This window comes from Nematolebias whitei, chromosome 19 (assembly GCF_014905685.2).
Source record: "Nematolebias whitei isolate Nwh7 chromosome 19, NemWhi1, whole genome shotgun sequence".
Taxonomy (NCBI): domain Eukaryota; kingdom Metazoa; phylum Chordata; class Actinopteri; order Cyprinodontiformes; family Rivulidae; genus Nematolebias; species Nematolebias whitei.
In genome coordinates, this window is record NC_056516.1 from 29,311,645 (window position 1) to 29,329,338 (window position 17,694).

Sequence of the window (17,694 nt, forward strand, 5' to 3'; positions counted from 1 at the left end):
CATTCACTCATAAATGTAATTTCTCCAGCTAGTTTCATGATCGGTCCACCTGAACCGTGTCTGACCTCAGAGAAGTCGATGACGTGTCTCTCCTGCAGACATTCAGAGTTGAACCACAGCTTTTTGGACTTGGTCGGCTGCCTGATCTTCCTCCACAAGGATCCCATCTGACGCCTCTCTTCTTTTGCCTTCTCCCAACAAACTTTTCTCATCTTCCTTTTCCTTCAAACCATCATGAGCTTTGAGATTTGCAGCCTGCAGCTTTCTCTATGCTGCAGCTAATTCTGTGTCTGCCCTTTAAATAGGATCTAGTCCTGTTTGATAACAGCACTGCTACTCATTGAAAGCTTCCGTAAGGCCTCTGGGTGAACTTGTTCAACTTTAGCGGCTCATGGCCTGAAGGTCTGCGACACTCTCAGCCCAGAGATGTGTTTTAACATCTGACAGTAGCTGTGACAATGTGTGAAAACACAGTTTAATATTAGATCAACTGAAGGAACTGCATTTTGTTAAAATGCAGAGCAAATGTTGAGCGCAGAATGACTGCTGAAAGATGCTGAAGAAGCTGAAACTGAGTCGTCAAAGCAAAAACAAACAGAACACTAGCTAAAAGCCAAAAGTAGCTTAGCCAGCCCAAACCCAAAACAACTGGATGTGGGCACCAGCAACCCTCGTGAAAGAAAGAAGCGGAAAAAGATAATGGATGGATGAAAGTTACAAATGCTATCTAAATGCTAAATGTATTAACTCATTAGCTACAAGTACTACAAGCCTGGCCAAAAGTAACAAAAAGATCAGCTGAAAGCAGCAAAAATGCTGCCTAAACCACATTAACAAAATATTCAATTCAATTCAAAAATACTTTATTAATCCCAAAAGGAAATTAAACGTTGTAACTCATTATCCTCATTTCATTAAGAGATGTTATAGATACTGATGGCTGTAGGCAGGAAGGATCTCAGAAAGGTCCGTCCAGCAGATCCGAAGAAACTGGTCGCAGATGCTGTCCGATCCGTCCACCCAGACTTGGCCGACCTTTGATTACCACGTGTTGCAGGATCACTCAAATGCCCAGCAGAACTCCTCCCAGAGCGATGGCCACTCCTCCCAGCAGCCCGCTGAGCGCCTCGTCGCTGCGAACAGCTTGCTGCAGGTGCCAGGGGACGATCTTGGTCCTTCTACTGTCATAAGCATGTTTCCTGCCAGTTCCAGGATCTCAGTGGTCAGGCACTCGAGCACAGCCGGGGAGATGGGAATGCATCTACAGAGCCTCCTTTTCAACTCATTTGAGATTTGGGGCTGTAGCTGAGATAGGATTTGAACTTTTGATATGTTAATCATCTGCTCCTGGTTGTAGAAACCACCTTTTTTCTGAAGGTAATAGAGCTACCCCAACATGCAGCCACCCTGAGCAGCACCTAAAAGTAGAATTTGACTCTAAAGTAAAAAATAAAATAAAATAAACAGTAGCTACATTTCTGCTAAAAGTAGCAGAACAGTAGGTACAGTAAATGGAATAAAAAAAATAGCTAAATGTAACAAAAAGAAGAAATAAAAGCTGCAATGCTAGCTAAAACCTAACACGATCAATGTTAGCTTCAAACTAAAAATAGCAAAAAGCTTGATAAAAGCTAAAAGTAGCTTTTAGCCAGTCTAAAGCTAAAAGAACAGCCGCTACTTTAGCAAAACTGTAGATAAAAGTAAAAGCTAGCTAAAAGCTTAAAGTAACAAAATGCTACCTATAAACATATCAGAATAATTGTTAGAAACTAATATTTTAACTTTAACTCGTATGTCAAGTATTAAATGGTTGACTAAATGTTAGAAGTAGCTAAGCTAACTAAAAGCTGAAATTGAAAATACATTTGCTACAAGCTAAAAATAGCAGGACAATAGCTAAAAGCTAAAAGTAGCAGCTATAAGCTAAAAGTGACTTCAAGACTAAAAGTAGCAGAATGGTAAACACTAATAGGAGCGAAATCAGATTTCAAAGACATACTTTGAAAAAATAAAAATGAACTCAATATAAGGAAAACGTTTGTAAATAAAATTTAAAGTAAATGCAAGTACAAATATCCTATATGTGATATTATAAGGTCAAAAACCTTTAATTTATTTTAACTTTCCATCAGACAGGTGTGTTGAATAAAATCCCCAGACTATAATCCCACTTAATGTTTCTACTGCAGTGTTCTTCCGCTGTGGCTAACATCACATAATTCAGCGCTCCGTCTTTATTTTAGTCTCCGGTCTGTTCATTATTTCGAGTTATTTGTACCATGACACCCATATAAAAGCAGCCACTCTATCTGCATCACTGCAACACAATAACTAGTAAATACAGCTTGTCTGCTTTGTGTGACGAACATCCAGGGTTGAATAGACGTGTAAAAATGGCACAAATTCTAAAGGAAGCTCATTTTTAAAGTACCAACCCAAAGCAAACAACTCGAACATTGTTTAGCTGCTGTCAGATCATTTGTACGCTGTATGACCTTGGTTTGGATCTTTGTTTTTCAAAACCAAAAGGCTCACTTGTCCTTTGTACATCAACTGTCATTTCAAAATGATTTTTTAGGATAAAGCTGAATATTGACGATGTTAAAAGATGGCTGCTATGGATATTAAAAAAGAATAAGTGCTTTGTAAAGTAACACAGTTCTCAGCACACAGATGCAATCCCAAACCACTGATTATAGGATTTGCATTATAATTATTTTAACTAAAGTACAACCATTTAAACCAGAATGACTAAATACATAGACAAAGTAATAAAAGACAACAGAAGCCTTAACAAAGGAAACCCTGCAGTCAGAGGAGTGGAAGAGGAGGAGCTACAGATTGATGTCTTCTGTAATTACGGTAAACCTTCTAAGGATTACAGACTCTGTCTGGACAGGAGAAACTTATCTGGAGCTAAAAATAAAACACATCGCTAAGTTATTTTACATGCTCTCTGGGACAATGCAGCCAAAAGAGCAAAACATAAGAACAAGTATGTTGTGGGCTGATGTTTTAATTGGACTTTATCTAATTTTAAAGGTTTTTTTTTGTTTTGTGGGTTTTTCGGTTTATGAACTGATTTTTTTTTTTAAGTTGGATTTTCTTTCTGTCACAGTCTGTGATTATTTTTAATACTTTGGCTGAAGAATAGTTCAGATCTTTCGAAATGGAATTCTGCGGAAAGGCTATGAACAAGTAACATCTTACCTGTTGCAGATAGCTCTTTCAGCAACCTCAGTTTGGAGAAACAGCTAAATTCTGACAGTACTAACAAGCTAAAAGCTAGCAGGACCAAAACCAAAGTGGATTGTGTTTGTCTTAAAAATTACTCCAATCTCTACACTTTTATTGAATATTAAATATAAGAAACAAAATGTTAGCTAAAGCAGCAAAAAACTGCCTGAAAGCAAAAAGTAGCTGAAGGTTAACTACGTATAAGCTAAAAAGGAGCAAAAGACTAGATACTTTTAGCAAAAGACTAGCTATAAGCTAAAAGCAGCAAAAGGCTGACTGAAAGCTAAATATATCTGAAGGCTAACTATAACCTCAAAGTAACCAAAGGCTAGCTAAAATTATCTAAAGACTAGCTATAAGCTAAATGTAGCAAAAAGGTGGTTCAAAGCATCTAAAGACTAGCCAAGGCTAAAAATAGCAAAAAGCTGGCTGAAAGCAAAAAACCATGTAAGATTAGCTATAAGCTAAAAATAGCAAATGACTATCTGAAAGCTAAAAGTATCTGAAGGCGAACTATAACTTAAAAAAGCAAAAGGTTGGCTAAAAGTATATAAAGACTTGCTATAAACTAAATGTAGCAAAAGGCTGGCTGAAAGCTAAAAGCATCTAAAGGCTAACTATAATCTAAAAGTGGCAACAGGCTGGCTCAAAGTATCTAAAGACTAGCCAAAGCTAAAAGTAGCAAAATACTAACTTAAAGCTAAAATATCTAAAGACTAGCTATAAGCTAAATCTAGCATAAGGCTGTCTGAAAGCTAAAAGTATCTAAATGCTAACTATAACCTAACAGTAGCAACAGGCTGGCTCAAAGTATCTAAAGACTAGCCAAGGCCAAAAGTAGCAAAACGTTAACTGAAAGCTAAAAGTATCTAAATGCTAACTATAACCTAAAAGTACCAACAGGCTGGCTCAAAGTATTCGCCAAAACTAAAAGTAGCAAAAATGCTAACTGAAAGCTAAAAGCATCTAAAGATTAGTTATAAGCGAAAATTAACATAAAAGACTGGCTGAAAGCTAAACATATCTAAATGCTAACTATAACCTAAAAGAAGCAACAGGCTGGCTCAAAGTATCTAAAGACTAGCCAAATCTAAAAGTAACAAAATACTAACTTAAAGCTAAAGTATCTAAAGACTAGCTATAAGCTAAATGTAGCATAAGGCTGGCTGAAAGCTAAACATATCTAAATGCTAACTATAACCTAAAAGTAGCAACAGGCTGGCTCAAAGTATCTAAAGACTAGCCAAGGCCAAAAGTAGCAAAAGACAGGCTGAAAGGAAAAATTATCTAAAGACTAGCTATAAGCTAAAAGTAGTTAAAGGGTGGCTAAAAGCTAAATGTATCTAAAGGCTGGATTAAAACTAAAAATATATAAAAACTAGCTTAAAGCTAAAACATCTAAAAGCTAAGTCAAAAGTACCAAAAGACTTGATTAAATGAAAACCATCAGAACTACAAGAAGCATAAGAAAATAAAATTAGAGCAAGTCTGCTGAAGGTGATTTCAAAGAGAACAACATGAAGAAACTGAACAACTCTCAATGTTTTTCTTCAAGGGAAACCGTTTTTTTTTTTAAGTTCAATATTTTAAAATGTATGACATTTACAAAAACTGAACCTTCGCGCCCACCTCCTGAATGAGAATGACATTGCTTTGGGTTTTACAGACACAGCTTGAAGTGATTTGGATTTTCTTGTGCTCTTTTTGATTTTCAGACAAAGAAGCCACCAACCACCAAAAACCTGGACTATATTTAGATAAAGAGCAGCCCGGCTGAGTTTGGGTGAATCCTTATTTAGGGGCCGTCTCCTCACGGTTGATGCCGACTGACGTTCTGTAAAATCTCCAGCAGGCCCTCTGACTTGTGGAACAGAAGCCAGCCCGTCTTGATCTTTTATTCTGTCTCACTGCAGAGGTGGGAGCTCGCCTCAGGTTGGTTTTATTATTTATCAAACAGCCAGTTCTGCTGTCAGTCTGTGTCACATTAAAGCCCAGTGTCGACTCAGCAGATCGGCTGTTTTCACTTTTATGTTGGAATAAAAATAAGTTTCCCAACGGTAAGTTTAGTACCGTACTCTGCAGGTCTGAAGTGTGTGCAGAATGTGAACATCTGTGGCAACATCTGGATGGGCATTAAGTAGAAAACCAGCAAATCACTTTGTTGTTTAACTTTAAGTTTACTTACTAACAGATTAATAACTTAATGTGTATAAATGGAAGTGAGCTAAATTGTCAAACTAGTCGGAAAGCTTCACTTGAATTCAACAAAACCTGATCAAACCAGTGTTTGAGGTGATCTGTGCTGGTTGAAGTCATGTGAATGTCATGTTGCCTCTACAGCGTCTGGGACAGGAACCAAACGATGAAGGAATAATATTTCATGTTTAAACAGACAAGCATCACATTTTGTCTGGGTAATGGAAATATTCAAGGAAAACATTCTGGTTCTGCGTATTTTATGGCTTTAATTGGTGGAGGTATCATGTCAACATTTCAGCAACGTCCTCCATTTTTCATCCATATCTGTTGGTTTTTGTGCAACGTGTTTCTGCAGCCTGAATTTAGAGTACAATATTTATTTTTCTTTATTTCGTCAGCATTGGACTGAAATGGTCCATCCACTCTGACAGGTCTGAAACAAGTTTCTGATGAACTTCTGAGGATTGATTTCATCTCCTGACACTTGAAATTGAAGCGCGACGTCAAGTTAGTGAACAAAGACGATATTTGAAAATAATAATTATCAGAGCCACCAGACTTTCATTTTATGAGTCATTTAATAAAATTATAAAAAACTATTCAAATTAGGTTTAAATGTTATTTACCGTATTTTCTGCATATAAGTCGTAGTTTTTTTGCATAGATCTGTCAGTCCTGCAACTTAAATACATTTTTTTTCCCATATTCACGACGCAATTTTTGACTGAAGCTTTAAATTTCTAAGAACTGCAACCGCGAGTCCTCCCATGAGCGCTTTCTTCACTCAGCTGGTGCAGGCGGAGGAACGCTGGATGGATGAATGAATGGATTGATGGATGGCACTGCCCAGGTGAAATCAAGCTGTTTTGACCATTAAATAAATGCGACTCGTGTTTTTTCCTCTTCGTGATGCTTTTTTTTTTTTTTGACTGATGCGACTTATACTTCGGAAAATACAGTAATGTGTTTCGGCTTGTAAAAAAGTAAACATTTGCCGTCTGTAAACTTCTTAAAATATCTCAAAAACAGATGAAAAAGTACAAAAGCCAGGAAAATGTTCCTTTTTTTTATTTTACAGTGTCCAAAACTGTGATAAAAGTTTCTGTCCAAAAAAAACAAACAACAAAAAAAAACCGTACAAATCTCTGCGGCGCAAGTCAAACGCAACACATTTTTAATTTTACCACATCTTTACGCTCCTAAAATGCAGCAACACCTTTAAAACAGAGGATTCAAATCAATATTCATTAAAAGCAGCAAGAGGGGAGAAACGTGCCGATAAATACGACTTAATGCGTCCTCTGGATGGAATGCAGACACACGGGTTCAGACAAGCAGAAGAAAAATTATTTAAAATCGTCGCACGAGGTGAAAACGTGAAGCTCTCTGTAAGGCATCGGAGTGAAGACGTGCACGGGAATCAAACCACGAGGGAAATAATGAAGACGCTGCTACTGATTGTCCGAAATACAAACGGTGTAAGAAAAAAATAATTTAAGAAATAGTCACAGTCAAAACATCACTTTGCTCGTTTAGAGCTGCTAAAAGGAATAAATTATCATGCAAAAACGTACAGATTATATTTAGTGGGATTTCTTTGGTTGAGATGTGAAATCTACTGAACGTGCTGCGCAACAAACAACGAAAAGTCTTTTAAAACACAAACCACAGTGATCGGCAACTAGGGATAAAATCCTGTTGTCTTTTGTTACTACATTAAGAAAAATCACAGCAGAACATTTTAAAAGAACTAATAATCCTGACAAGTTGTCTCAGTTTGACTAAAAATAAAAGCCCAGTGTGACTGAAACTCCCCCTCCTGGATCTTCTTGTGCTCGTCTCTTCCGTCTCGCTCAGGACGGAGGCGATGTCGCTTCGTCTTCTTCGTCAGAGCTCAAAGCGGAGGAGGTCAGAGCGGCGCGGTGAGTCTGCTGAGACTTCCTCCTGAAAAGAAACAGAACAATCCACTTTGAGGGTCAAACAGCTGCTCGCATGTTTTCAGCTAAAGAGCGCCATCTAGTGTCGCAAAGCATTAAGTGTTGGCATCAACTCTGTTAGCAAAATATTTCATGAACCACGAGACACATTTGGACGAAACTTTCAGAGTGCAGTCGTGGGCTCTGCATCTAAAACTCCTTAACATCTGGAGCCGACCCAGTTCAATATGGCCGCCACAGCTAATCTAATTTAGCCAACACAAAGAGGTAAAGCTCAGTCCATTTTACAGACAGCTGCAACTACAGTTCTTCTCAGAATAAGGTGATTTTACTTTGAAGGTCTGTCCTGAAAGACAGCGGGCAAAATGCTTCAACTAACGACTAGACTTTTAATTTGAAAAGGATTTATGTATTCCTTCAACTAACGACTAGACTTTTAATTTGAAAAGGCTTTATGTATTCCTTCAACTAACGACTAGACTTTTAATTTGAAAAGGCTTAATGTATTCATTCAACTAACGACAAGTCTTTTAATTTGAAAAGGATTTATGCATTCCTTCAACTAACGACTAGACTTTTAATTTGAAAAGGATTTACGCATTCCTTCAATGACTAGACTTTTAATTTGAAAAGGCTTTATGCATTCCTTCAACGACTAGACTTTTAATTTGAAAAGGCTTTATGAATTCCTTCAACTAACGACTAGACTTTTAATTTGAAAAGGCTTTCAGTGAACTGATGGAAGACTTACTTCAGCTCGCTCTCCAGTGCTGAGACTTTAGCTCGCCCTGCTTCCTGGAGCTCCTGCTGCTCCTCCAGGTCCCTGAGGAGTTTACGGCGCACACCCTCCAAGCGCTCCACCTCCCCCTCGCTCTCGTCCACCTGCCGTTTCAGGGCCTTGACGCGAAGGGTCAGCTGAGGAGAAGGCAGGGGGTCAGAGGTGAGGACGAGGGCTGCTATGGGAGAGGAGTTTAAAGGCCTGATCAGGGATATCTGGGTGGGGGTGAGGGGGTCTGGCTGTAATGAAATATTGTAGGAGCTGGGGGGGTCAGGGGTCAATCTGTGTATCGAGTGAGGTTTGGTGTGGGTCAGGAAGAACATAGATCTGGTTATAATTTTTTTTTTTAAAGTTTAAAGTTAATGAATAAAGAGCAGGTGAAGGCCAAACATCATCATCGTTAGAGAAATAAATGTTTCAAGTAAGAGCCCAAAAAAATTGGACTGAAAACAAACAAGTAAATAAACAAATAAAAGACCTAAAGTGATGCAGATCGTGACACCTACCTGATCCCTCTGCTCGACATGCTGGCTCCTCTCCTGGTCCAAAGTGGCGTTCAGCTCCTTCACTTTTCTCTCCATTCGTCTCTGGGACGCCTGGATGCTCGACTTCTCTCTGCGTTGAAGACATTTTCAAACATTTTCAAGAATTTCTGGGTGCACAAACCTAAAACATGGTATTTTGGAAGATTTGTTGCGAGCACATAAAAACTAGCTGTTGGGCTGATGTCATTAAATTATTTAAAGCAACGCGACTTTATGACATTTAAAACTTTATTTAAACCGTTTCATATACAGTTTTGTGTCAGGTTAGTCCATTTTTAATCTTTAATTCAACAAATTATCTCACTCAGACTAAAACATTAAAAGATCAGAATTTACTAACCGTAATAATCACTTTTTAATTGTTATTTGCCTCAGATTATTTTTATTGTTTCTATTTTTGTGTGATTTAAACCGTAAAAAACTGCATGGTCACAAAAAAAAACTTAAACTTAAACTAGAGAAACTGCATTTCTTGTGAAAATGCAGTGAATATTTATTGCAGAAGAACTTGCTGAAAAACAGCTGAAATTAGCTAAAAACATTCTGAAATGTAGCTGAAATGGAAGAACAAGTTTAAGGTAGTAGAAGAAAGCAGAAAGAACACATATTTGTGGAATTAGATTTTACAAAGCAGAAATTACAATAAAAAATTGTAAAGTTGTAAAAAAAAAAAAAAAAAAAAAAAGCTTAAATTAGCAACAACAACAAAAAAGCTGAAAGTAGTTGAAAAGGCATAAAGAAGCTTAAACTCCCAGAAGGAAGCATAAAGAGCTGAAATGAGCCCCAAAAATGAGGAATTAGCTGAAAAATATTAATTACTGGTAGCATAAAAAAACAGCTAAAATAGTAGCTGAAATACCAGAAAAAGCTGAAAGTAGCAGAAATATCTGGAAAGGAGCATAACGAGCTTAAATTAGCAGAGAAAAGTTAATTAGGCTGAAATTTGAAAAAAAATTGTGAAATTACCACAAAAAACTTGAATTGCTCTGAAAACAGCCAAAATGATCTTTTAAAAATGCTAAAAATGTAGCTGAAAAAGGTAGAAGAAGCCTAAATTATCAGAAGAAAGCAGAAAGAGCACGCTTTTCCAATTTTGCTGAAAAAAGCAGCACAAAAAATTGGAAATTATCTGAAAAAAGCAGAAATTTGCAACAACAAAAAACAGCTGAAAAGTAGCTAAAATCAGAAAGAAGCTTAAATTACCAGAAGGAAGTGGAGAGGGCACATTTTTGCTGAATTAGGCTGAGAAAAGTTTAAATGAGTGCAAAAATGTTGAATTAGTCAAAAAAGCTAATATTAGTATAAAACAGCTAAAAAGTAGCTGAAATAGCAAAAAAAAAAAAAAAAAAAAAGGCTGAAACAAATAAATAAGCTGAAAGGAGCACAATCAGTTGAAATTAGCAGAAAGTTAGAAGAAGCACAAAAATGTAATAGTTAGCTACTTAATTTCAGCTGTTTTTTCAGCTGTTTTGTGATCCTGCTGATTTTTTTAAAAAATATTATAATTTGCACAAGGAAGCTGAAAGAAGCTGAACCAGAACAAAATGTGAAAGGAGCAGGAAAAGGTTGTAAACAGATCTAAAGGTTTGAAGGATGGATAATGAGCTCAATGCATTTTCTATGAGGAAAAAAAATACAGAAAAGGCTAAATATTTCAAAAAGCTAAAGTTGCACCAATACCAAATGTCAAAGCACCCTTCTACTGGACGAGCTGAATCTTTTTATATATGATTTGTTGAAATAGCACAAAAACTACGGAATGAGAAAGATGCAGAAAAACATACGAAAGAAAAATGGATCACAATAGTGTGAATGCTTCATAAGTATTCACACTATTACAATAATCCAGTTCAAAACTGATCTGTTCTTCAGTTCCATTGTGTCTTATGATTTTAAACATCTGAATCATTTGTTCATTGAAAAAGTTTTCTGTCTCGACACCTCCCCATCGCATGTTGTGACCTTCGTTCATGAACATCGAGTCTCCTCCCTGTTTAGTTTTGCTTCGTTTAGTTTGGAACACCTCAGCTTTAAGAACCTGATCCACAATTTGTGATACGTTCGTTTCTTTGTGATCGTTTCATCGATAATAAATGTTTTAATCTTAAACTAGTTTTCAAACCTCGCTTGAAAACAATAAAAAGTCTGAAGAATGTTATTCTGTTGCCATCGCACCGTTCTTCACTGCGTAGCCTCTCCTCCAGCTCCTGAATCTTCTTCTCCAGCAGGGCGAGTCCAGCCGAGGGTCGGCTCTGTCCCTCCATGTCGGCCACGCGGGTCTTTAGCTCCTTCACCTGCGGCGGGACGGACGGATGGGCGTTAAAACGAGATTTGACGGGAAGATGTTTTAATCGTCTCTGCGAGGACCTGTCGCTCCAGCGCGCTCTTGTCCATCTCCAGGTCGTGTCTCGCTGAGCGCTCCTGCATCAGCTCCGATCGAAGCTGGTCCACCTGGAGGAGAAAAACCGGTCAGAGCTCAGAGCTTCCTGTCCGGTGCGAGTTTAAACATTACGACGCTGCACCTGATCTCTGCTTCGGTTTATGCGGTCGTTCAGAAGCTCCGCGCTGCTTTTCTCCTCATCCAGCTCCATCTCCAGAGTTTTAACTTTATCCTGTAAACACTGAGTCTTAGAACTAGTTTCTTCAGATTAGCTTCTTTCAGCCGCAGCCTCACACACGTCTCAACTATTTTTAGTCGTGGAGCCATTCGTGTAACCCCGATATAGTCGCAGTCACACAGTCGTGACCTTTGACCCTAGAGGTCTCACCTCCAGGATTCGGATCTCCCGGCCGCGGTCGGTGTGCGTGTTCTTCTCAGACTCCAGTTCGCCCTCCAAATGCTTGAGGCGGTTGTTGAGGAGGTCCCTCTCCAGCTGAGCGCCGTCCCTCTCCTCGCTGCACGCCAGCAGCTCCTTCTTCAGACGAGATACCTGAAAAACATATTTATAGAAAATTTACAGAATGTCACTGAGCAACCTGAAGAAAATGTGTGCTCTCGTGGTGTCGTAGTACATTTTAAGTACTCCCTCTTCTTTATTGTGTGAAAGCTTATGAAGCATTCACACTACTGTGATCCTGTTTATTATTATTATTGTTATATATTTATTATTGGCAGTATCTTTCCCAATACTGTAAGTTTTTTGGCATCTTTCTCGCTCTACAGTTTTTGTGCTATTTCAACAAATCATATCAAAGTGTTCAGCTCTTTCAGGACAATCCTGCCATGAAGTATTGGTGCAACTTTAGCTTTTTGAAATATTTAGCCTTTTCTACCATTTTATTTCCTCACATAAAATGAATTGAGCTAATTTTACATCCTTCAAATCTTTAGATCTGTTTACAACATTTTCCTTTCACATTTTGTTCTGGTTCAGCTTTTCTCATCTTTCTTGTGCAAATGTAAACATTTTTTTCAGCTACTTTCAGTTGATTTTTTCAGCTGTTATGTGCTCCGTTCAGATTCATTCAGTTAACTACAACATTTTTGTGCTTCTTACTTCTTTCTGATGATTTCAGATTGTTATGCTCCTTTCAGCTTAATTCTGCAAGTTTCTGCATTTAAGATGTTTTACGCTAATTTTAGCATTTTCAGCTAATTCCACGTTTTGCACTCATGTAAAGTTTTTTCAATATATTTCAGAAAAAATGTGCTCTCTCCACTTCTTTCTAGTAACTTAAGCTTCTTTCTGCTTTTTAGCTACATTTCAGCTGTTTTTTTCCTGCTTTTTTTCAGCTATCTTCCACGTTTTAGTGCTCATTTCTGCTTCTTTCAGCCTAATTGGGCAAACGTGTTTTTCTGCTTTCTTCTGCTACTTTAAGCTTGTTCTAACTTTTCAGCTAACTTGTTAGCATTTTTAGCTAATTTCAGCTGTTTTCAGATAGATTCAAGATTTTTGTGGTAATTTCTGCTACTTTCAGCCTATCTAACTTCTGTTGGCTCCTTTCAGCTATTTTCTGCTAGTTTACATTTCTTTTTGCCTTTTCAGCTACTTTTCCGCTATCGTTTGCTCGTTTCAGCTATTTTTCTGCAAATTCTTCAGCAATAAGCATTCCAACTGCATTTTCTCAGGAAATGCAATTTCTGTAGTTTCTAACGTTTTTGTTTCGAGACACACAAAAAAAGAACCTTGAGTTTTGGTCAGTACAACTCAAACTGAACGAAACCTGATAAAAATCTGAAAGGTGCTGCTGAAAACGGACATCAAGCAACATGAAAATATTTCACTTTTTAAGACTAAAGTAAATTGTGGTGTCAGTTGTGAAACTCTTGAAGTGTGTTAGGGAGAGGAAGTGATGCAACACAGATGTAAGGCTGTCCTCTTTAAAAATCCACGAGGGCATCAAATTCAATAAATGTTCTAAAAATATTTAAACTTAAAAAAAAATATATTTGCACTATTTTCAGTCAAATATAGAATTTAAATGATTGGTTTGAATTATTAAGTTGTCATTTTACTTTATGCATATTTAACCTCCCAGGGAAGAAACTTGTAAAATAAAAAGTTATTTAATACAAAACTACAAGATGATGTTGGGCCTCACCTCTTCTTGCTGGGCCTTGAGAGTATTCTGAGCCCTCTGCAGCTCAGCGAGCCTGTCCTTGCTGTTCCTCTGCGCCTCCAGCAGGTCCTTCCTCGATCGCTCCCTGAACTCGTCGAGCTGCGACTGCAGGCTGGCCACCGACTGACGAGAATCCCCCATCATCGCCTCCATCTGCGAGAGGAAGCAACAGGAAGAGGGCTGAAGTTGACGGCAGCTTCTCATCTAGCAGACCTATGGATGACCCTCCCGCTCTCGCACCTCCTTGTTCAGCTTCTCGACCGCTCGGTCCAGCAGCCTCTTCTGCTCCTCCAGATCGTTTTTGCTCCTTTTCAGGGCCTCCCTCTCCAGGTCTCGCTCCTCCAGCCGCCGGCTCAGCTCGTCCCTCTCTTTGCCCAGGCGGGTGGTACCTCTCTTGGCCTCCTCCAGCTGAGCTTTCAGGGAGCGGTTCTCCCCTTCCAGAGCTTCCAGCTCCTCCTCGGCATCGGAGCTCTGTGGCACGCTGGAATGAAGCCTCGTCTAAACAAGAACCCATCATTAAAAAAAAGCTGTATGACAAGGTTAGCTAGTAGCTAAAAATATTAAAAGTTGGCAAAGGCTAAAAAGTAGAATGTTGAGAAAAGCTAAAATAGCAAAGGGCTTGCTGAAAGTTTTAAAAAGCTAGCTAAAAGTGGCAAAATGTTTACTAAAAATATCAAAATGTTAGCTAGCTGCTAAAAATAATAAAATGTTTAAATATGGTAGAATGTAGCTAAAAACTACAAAATTCTAAGGGGTAGCTAAAAGCATTTAACAAAGTATCAAAAGGTTGGCTAAAAGTTAAAAGCAGCAGAATACAGAGAAAAGCTAAAATTAGCAAACAGTATAAAAACGTTTATTTAAAATGTCAAAAGGCTAGATAGTAGCTAAAAACTAAATAAAGGTTGGCTAAAAGTTTTTAAAACAACAAAATGTTAGCTAAATGTAGCAGAATGTAAACTAAAAGTAGCTAAAATCTAAAATGATCAGAACCGTGGCTCAAAACTAAAAGTCTAGGAGAAAAGTAAAGTAAGTGCAGCACAAAATCCCCAAATACCTTTGAAATAATCTAAGAACATAAAAATTATATATTTTGATGTGTGAACTGCACAGGAAGTTTAAAGAGAACAAAGATCAAAATAAATCTTAAAGCTGTTGCCAATGGCTCAATATGATCACAGTGGCAACCATACACTTCAGAGAGGCAAACAGCAACAGACTAAAAAGCAAGCCTCAAACAGCCTCTGCTCTAAAATCATAAAATCTAAACTGGGATTGTCAAAGAATTATAAATAATATAAAGGTGCCAATTCAGGCACTTAAAGTCAGTGCTTTATTTGTAAACCAAATGATACCGGAATGCAAACAGTGTTTGTGTATGTGGGGGGTCATCCTCCAGAAAATTCTGAATAATATAGATGCCATTTCCTGCATTCTGGTGTATTTTAACAAGTTATTAAACATCTACATTTACCTACATTTGTAAACACTTGATTCAATAACTATTTTAGAGAGCAACAAGAAGTAGCCTGACCAACAGCTCTCCTTGTGTGAATTGAAGGTTTTATTTGTTCAAGGCAGTAAAATTTGTTCATAACTTTATTATTAGTAAGCCTGAGAGTTACCGGATCCAAGCAAACATTTACCGGAACGCACCCTGTCAAAATAAGAGAGTTCCCGGATCCTATTCCAGCAGGATCGGGCTCAAATTAAGCCCTGGTTAAAGCCCAACTTTCTGTGAGCTGTTGAAACTTTTAATTATGTTTCTACTGGGAAGTATTTCTGAGTTGTGGAGCTCCTAAAAAGACTGGATTTTCTTATCTGATCCACCAAAAATTGATATCCATCAAATTTCTTCTCTACATTTTGTCTATGTTGCACAATATACTGCAACCATAAGTCACAGCCCAGTAATCCCAATTGAGCTGCATGTTTTACTTTAGAATGTTAGACCTAAACTAACGAACATCTTCAAGGAAAAAACAAACCTATCTGTTTTAACGTTTGCTCTTTAGTCATTTGTATGGGTATCTGTGGTTAGCATGTAAATGGAGTAAAAGCAGATCATGCAAGGTCTGAAGTCCAGTTCTGACAAAAGAAACTTCTCTTTCGCTGACTATTTATATTCCCATCAAGCTGACCAATTTGCACGAGCATTTATTCCCACAAATTATAGATTAAGGGTTAAACAACTGTAATCTGTTGCCGTAAACACAAAGAATGATGTAAATTCATCTCAGTGGGATTATTTTTGGAACATACTTTTTTTTTTACTTCACGTTTCTTGGTTGAAAATGGAGCGTGTGTGGGAGGACCGCCTTTGTTTTCTACAGTATTTGTGTTTGCATGATTTTGCATGCCTGTGTGTATACACAGGATTTTGTGTTCTATGGGGACAGTACCATGCGGGCCAGCCTGTCTCTGAGGCGAGTGTTTTCTTCCTGCAGCTCCAGGCTGGTGCTGTGGTCCACCACCGTCCTTCCTGCAAACCCAGCTGATGACTGCAGAGGGGAGTGGATCAGAACAGACCGAAATAAGTGCAGCTGTTGTTTTGGTCATTATAGCTGCACATTGTAATGCTTCCTGGCAAACACTTGAGGTGTTCCTTTATTTGAAACCGTTCGTATCATTTAAGTCATTTGTTTCCTATAGAAACTCGATGATTCTTCACCTCCTTCGCCTTCTCGAGTGCCTTTTCCAGCTCAGCTGCGTCTTTCTTCAGCTTCTCCTTCAACTCACTAATCTTCGACAGAAGCTCGGCCTCCTTCCCTTCGCTCGCCCACTTCAGGGCTTCGAGTGCCCCGTTTTTCTCGTCTATCTCGCCCCTTTGTTTGTCCAGATCGGCGCGGGTTCGCTTCAGATCGTCATGGCAACGGCGAAGCTCCTTAAGAAAAGTAATCAGAGATGAATAAGATGAGCGTGTGAGTGAGAGGATTGTGTCAGTGTGCATAATCATGTGATCACACGAGTGGTTGTCTGCAGGAAAACCGAACAAAGAAAAAAAAAACTAAAAAAGGAACAACATAAAGCTCATGCTGCTCTACTACAAAAGAGACGAGCCCCTGAATTTCACCCACAGGTGGAGAATAATTGCTCTGCTTCTTGACTGCGATGTGAATTACCTCTTTTAAGGAAAGGTCGTCAGACGCTGCCTTTTCCGTCTTTGTGGAAAGCAAAGACTCCTGAAGATCCTTCAGCGAGCCCTCAACTTTCTTCTTCTCCATGAGAGACTTTTTTAGCCTAAAGTTAAAAAGTAAAACCTTGTTTAGGTCAAAATGATGATGAAGCTTTATGCTGCAAGACCATGAGAACTACGTGTCCAAGCAATCAGATCTGACAGATCAGCCCCAACATTAAAACCACCGGGGTATCCACGCAATCTTAACTTGAGAAATTGCATTTCCTGGGAAAATGCAGTGTGAATACTTATTGCACAAGAACTTGTTGAAAATCAGCTGAAAGTAGCTTAAAACATGCTGAAATGTAGCTGAAATGAAGAACTAGCCTAAAGTTGCAGAAGAAAGCAGAAAGAACACACATATTTGCTGAGTTAAGTTTAAATAAGCAGAAATGAGCATAACAATTAGAAAATTAGCTAAAATTGCTGAAATTAGAAAAAAAATTGCTGAAAAGTAGCTGAAAAGGCTGAAAGAAGTTTAAACTAACAGAAGTGGAAAGAGCTGAAATAAGTCTAAAAAAGGTGGAATTAGGTGAAAAAGCAAATAATTAGCATAAGACAGCTAAATAGTAGCTAAAATAGTAGAAAAAAGCTTAAACAAGCACAACAAGCTGAAATTGGCATAAAGAAATTAATTTGCCTGAAAGTAGGAGAAATTACAATGGAAACCTTGAATTTATCTGAAAACAGCTGAAATTAGCTAAAATATGCTGAAAATGTAGCTGAAAAGGTGGAGTTAGCTTAAATTAGCATAAAAAGCAGAAAGAACATGTTTGCCCAATTAGGCTGAAAGAAGCAGAAATGAGCACAAAAAATGGAAATCATATGGAAAAAACAGTAATTAGCAAAAAAAAAAAAAAAAAGCTGAAAAGTAGCTAAAAAGCAGAAAGCAGCTGAAATTATAAGTGGAGAAAGCATATTTTTACTGAATTGGGCTCAAAAAAGTTGAAATGAGTACAAAAAAAATGTGGAATGTGGAATTAGTTGAAAAAGCTTAAATTAGCATACAAACAGCCAAATAGTAACTGAATAGCAGAAAATGCTGAAACTTGCAGAAATAAGCTGAAATGAGCATAACAAGCTGAAAGTAGCAGAAAGAATCTGAAAGGAGCACAAAACAGCTGAAAAAAAACAGCTAGAATTAGCTGACAATAGCTGAAAAAAGTTAAAATTTGCACAAGGAAGCTGAAGCAGAACAAAATGCGAAAGGAGCAGTAAAAGGTTGTACACAGTTGTAAAGATTTGAAGGATTATATATATATA

The 17,694-nt window shown here is 38.0% G+C and overlaps 1 protein-coding gene across 3 annotated transcripts in view; it reads right to left on the reverse strand.

The window, feature by feature from the left end:
- Positions 1-7,147: 7,147 nt before the first annotated feature.
- cgnb (cingulin b) overlaps positions 7,148-17,694 on the reverse strand; it is a 34,083-nt gene continuing 23,536 nt past the window's right edge. For 2 of the 3 annotated variants that reach the window (XM_037693313.1, XM_037693314.1), the window contains 12 exons: positions 16,376-16,493; positions 15,925-16,137; positions 15,656-15,754; positions 13,497-13,754; positions 13,239-13,409; positions 11,465-11,626; positions 11,219-11,308; positions 11,064-11,147; positions 10,872-10,990; positions 8,658-8,766; positions 8,125-8,288; positions 7,148-7,380 (listed from right to left, as the gene is read on the reverse strand). In XM_037693313.1, coding sequence (XP_037549241.1) covers positions 7,290-7,380; positions 8,125-8,288; positions 8,658-8,766; positions 10,872-10,990; positions 11,064-11,147; positions 11,219-11,308; positions 11,465-11,626; positions 13,239-13,409; positions 13,497-13,754; positions 15,656-15,754; positions 15,925-16,137; positions 16,376-16,493 — 1,678 coding nt within the window. In that variant the 3' untranslated portion in view covers positions 7,148-7,289. Of the gene's footprint in view, positions 7,381-8,124; positions 8,289-8,330; positions 8,434-8,657; positions 8,767-10,871; positions 10,991-11,063; positions 11,148-11,218; positions 11,309-11,464; positions 11,627-13,238; positions 13,410-13,496; positions 13,755-15,655; positions 15,755-15,924; positions 16,138-16,375; positions 16,494-17,694 lie in introns of those variants that run through there. The other variant, XM_037693315.1, reaches the window with a different exon arrangement.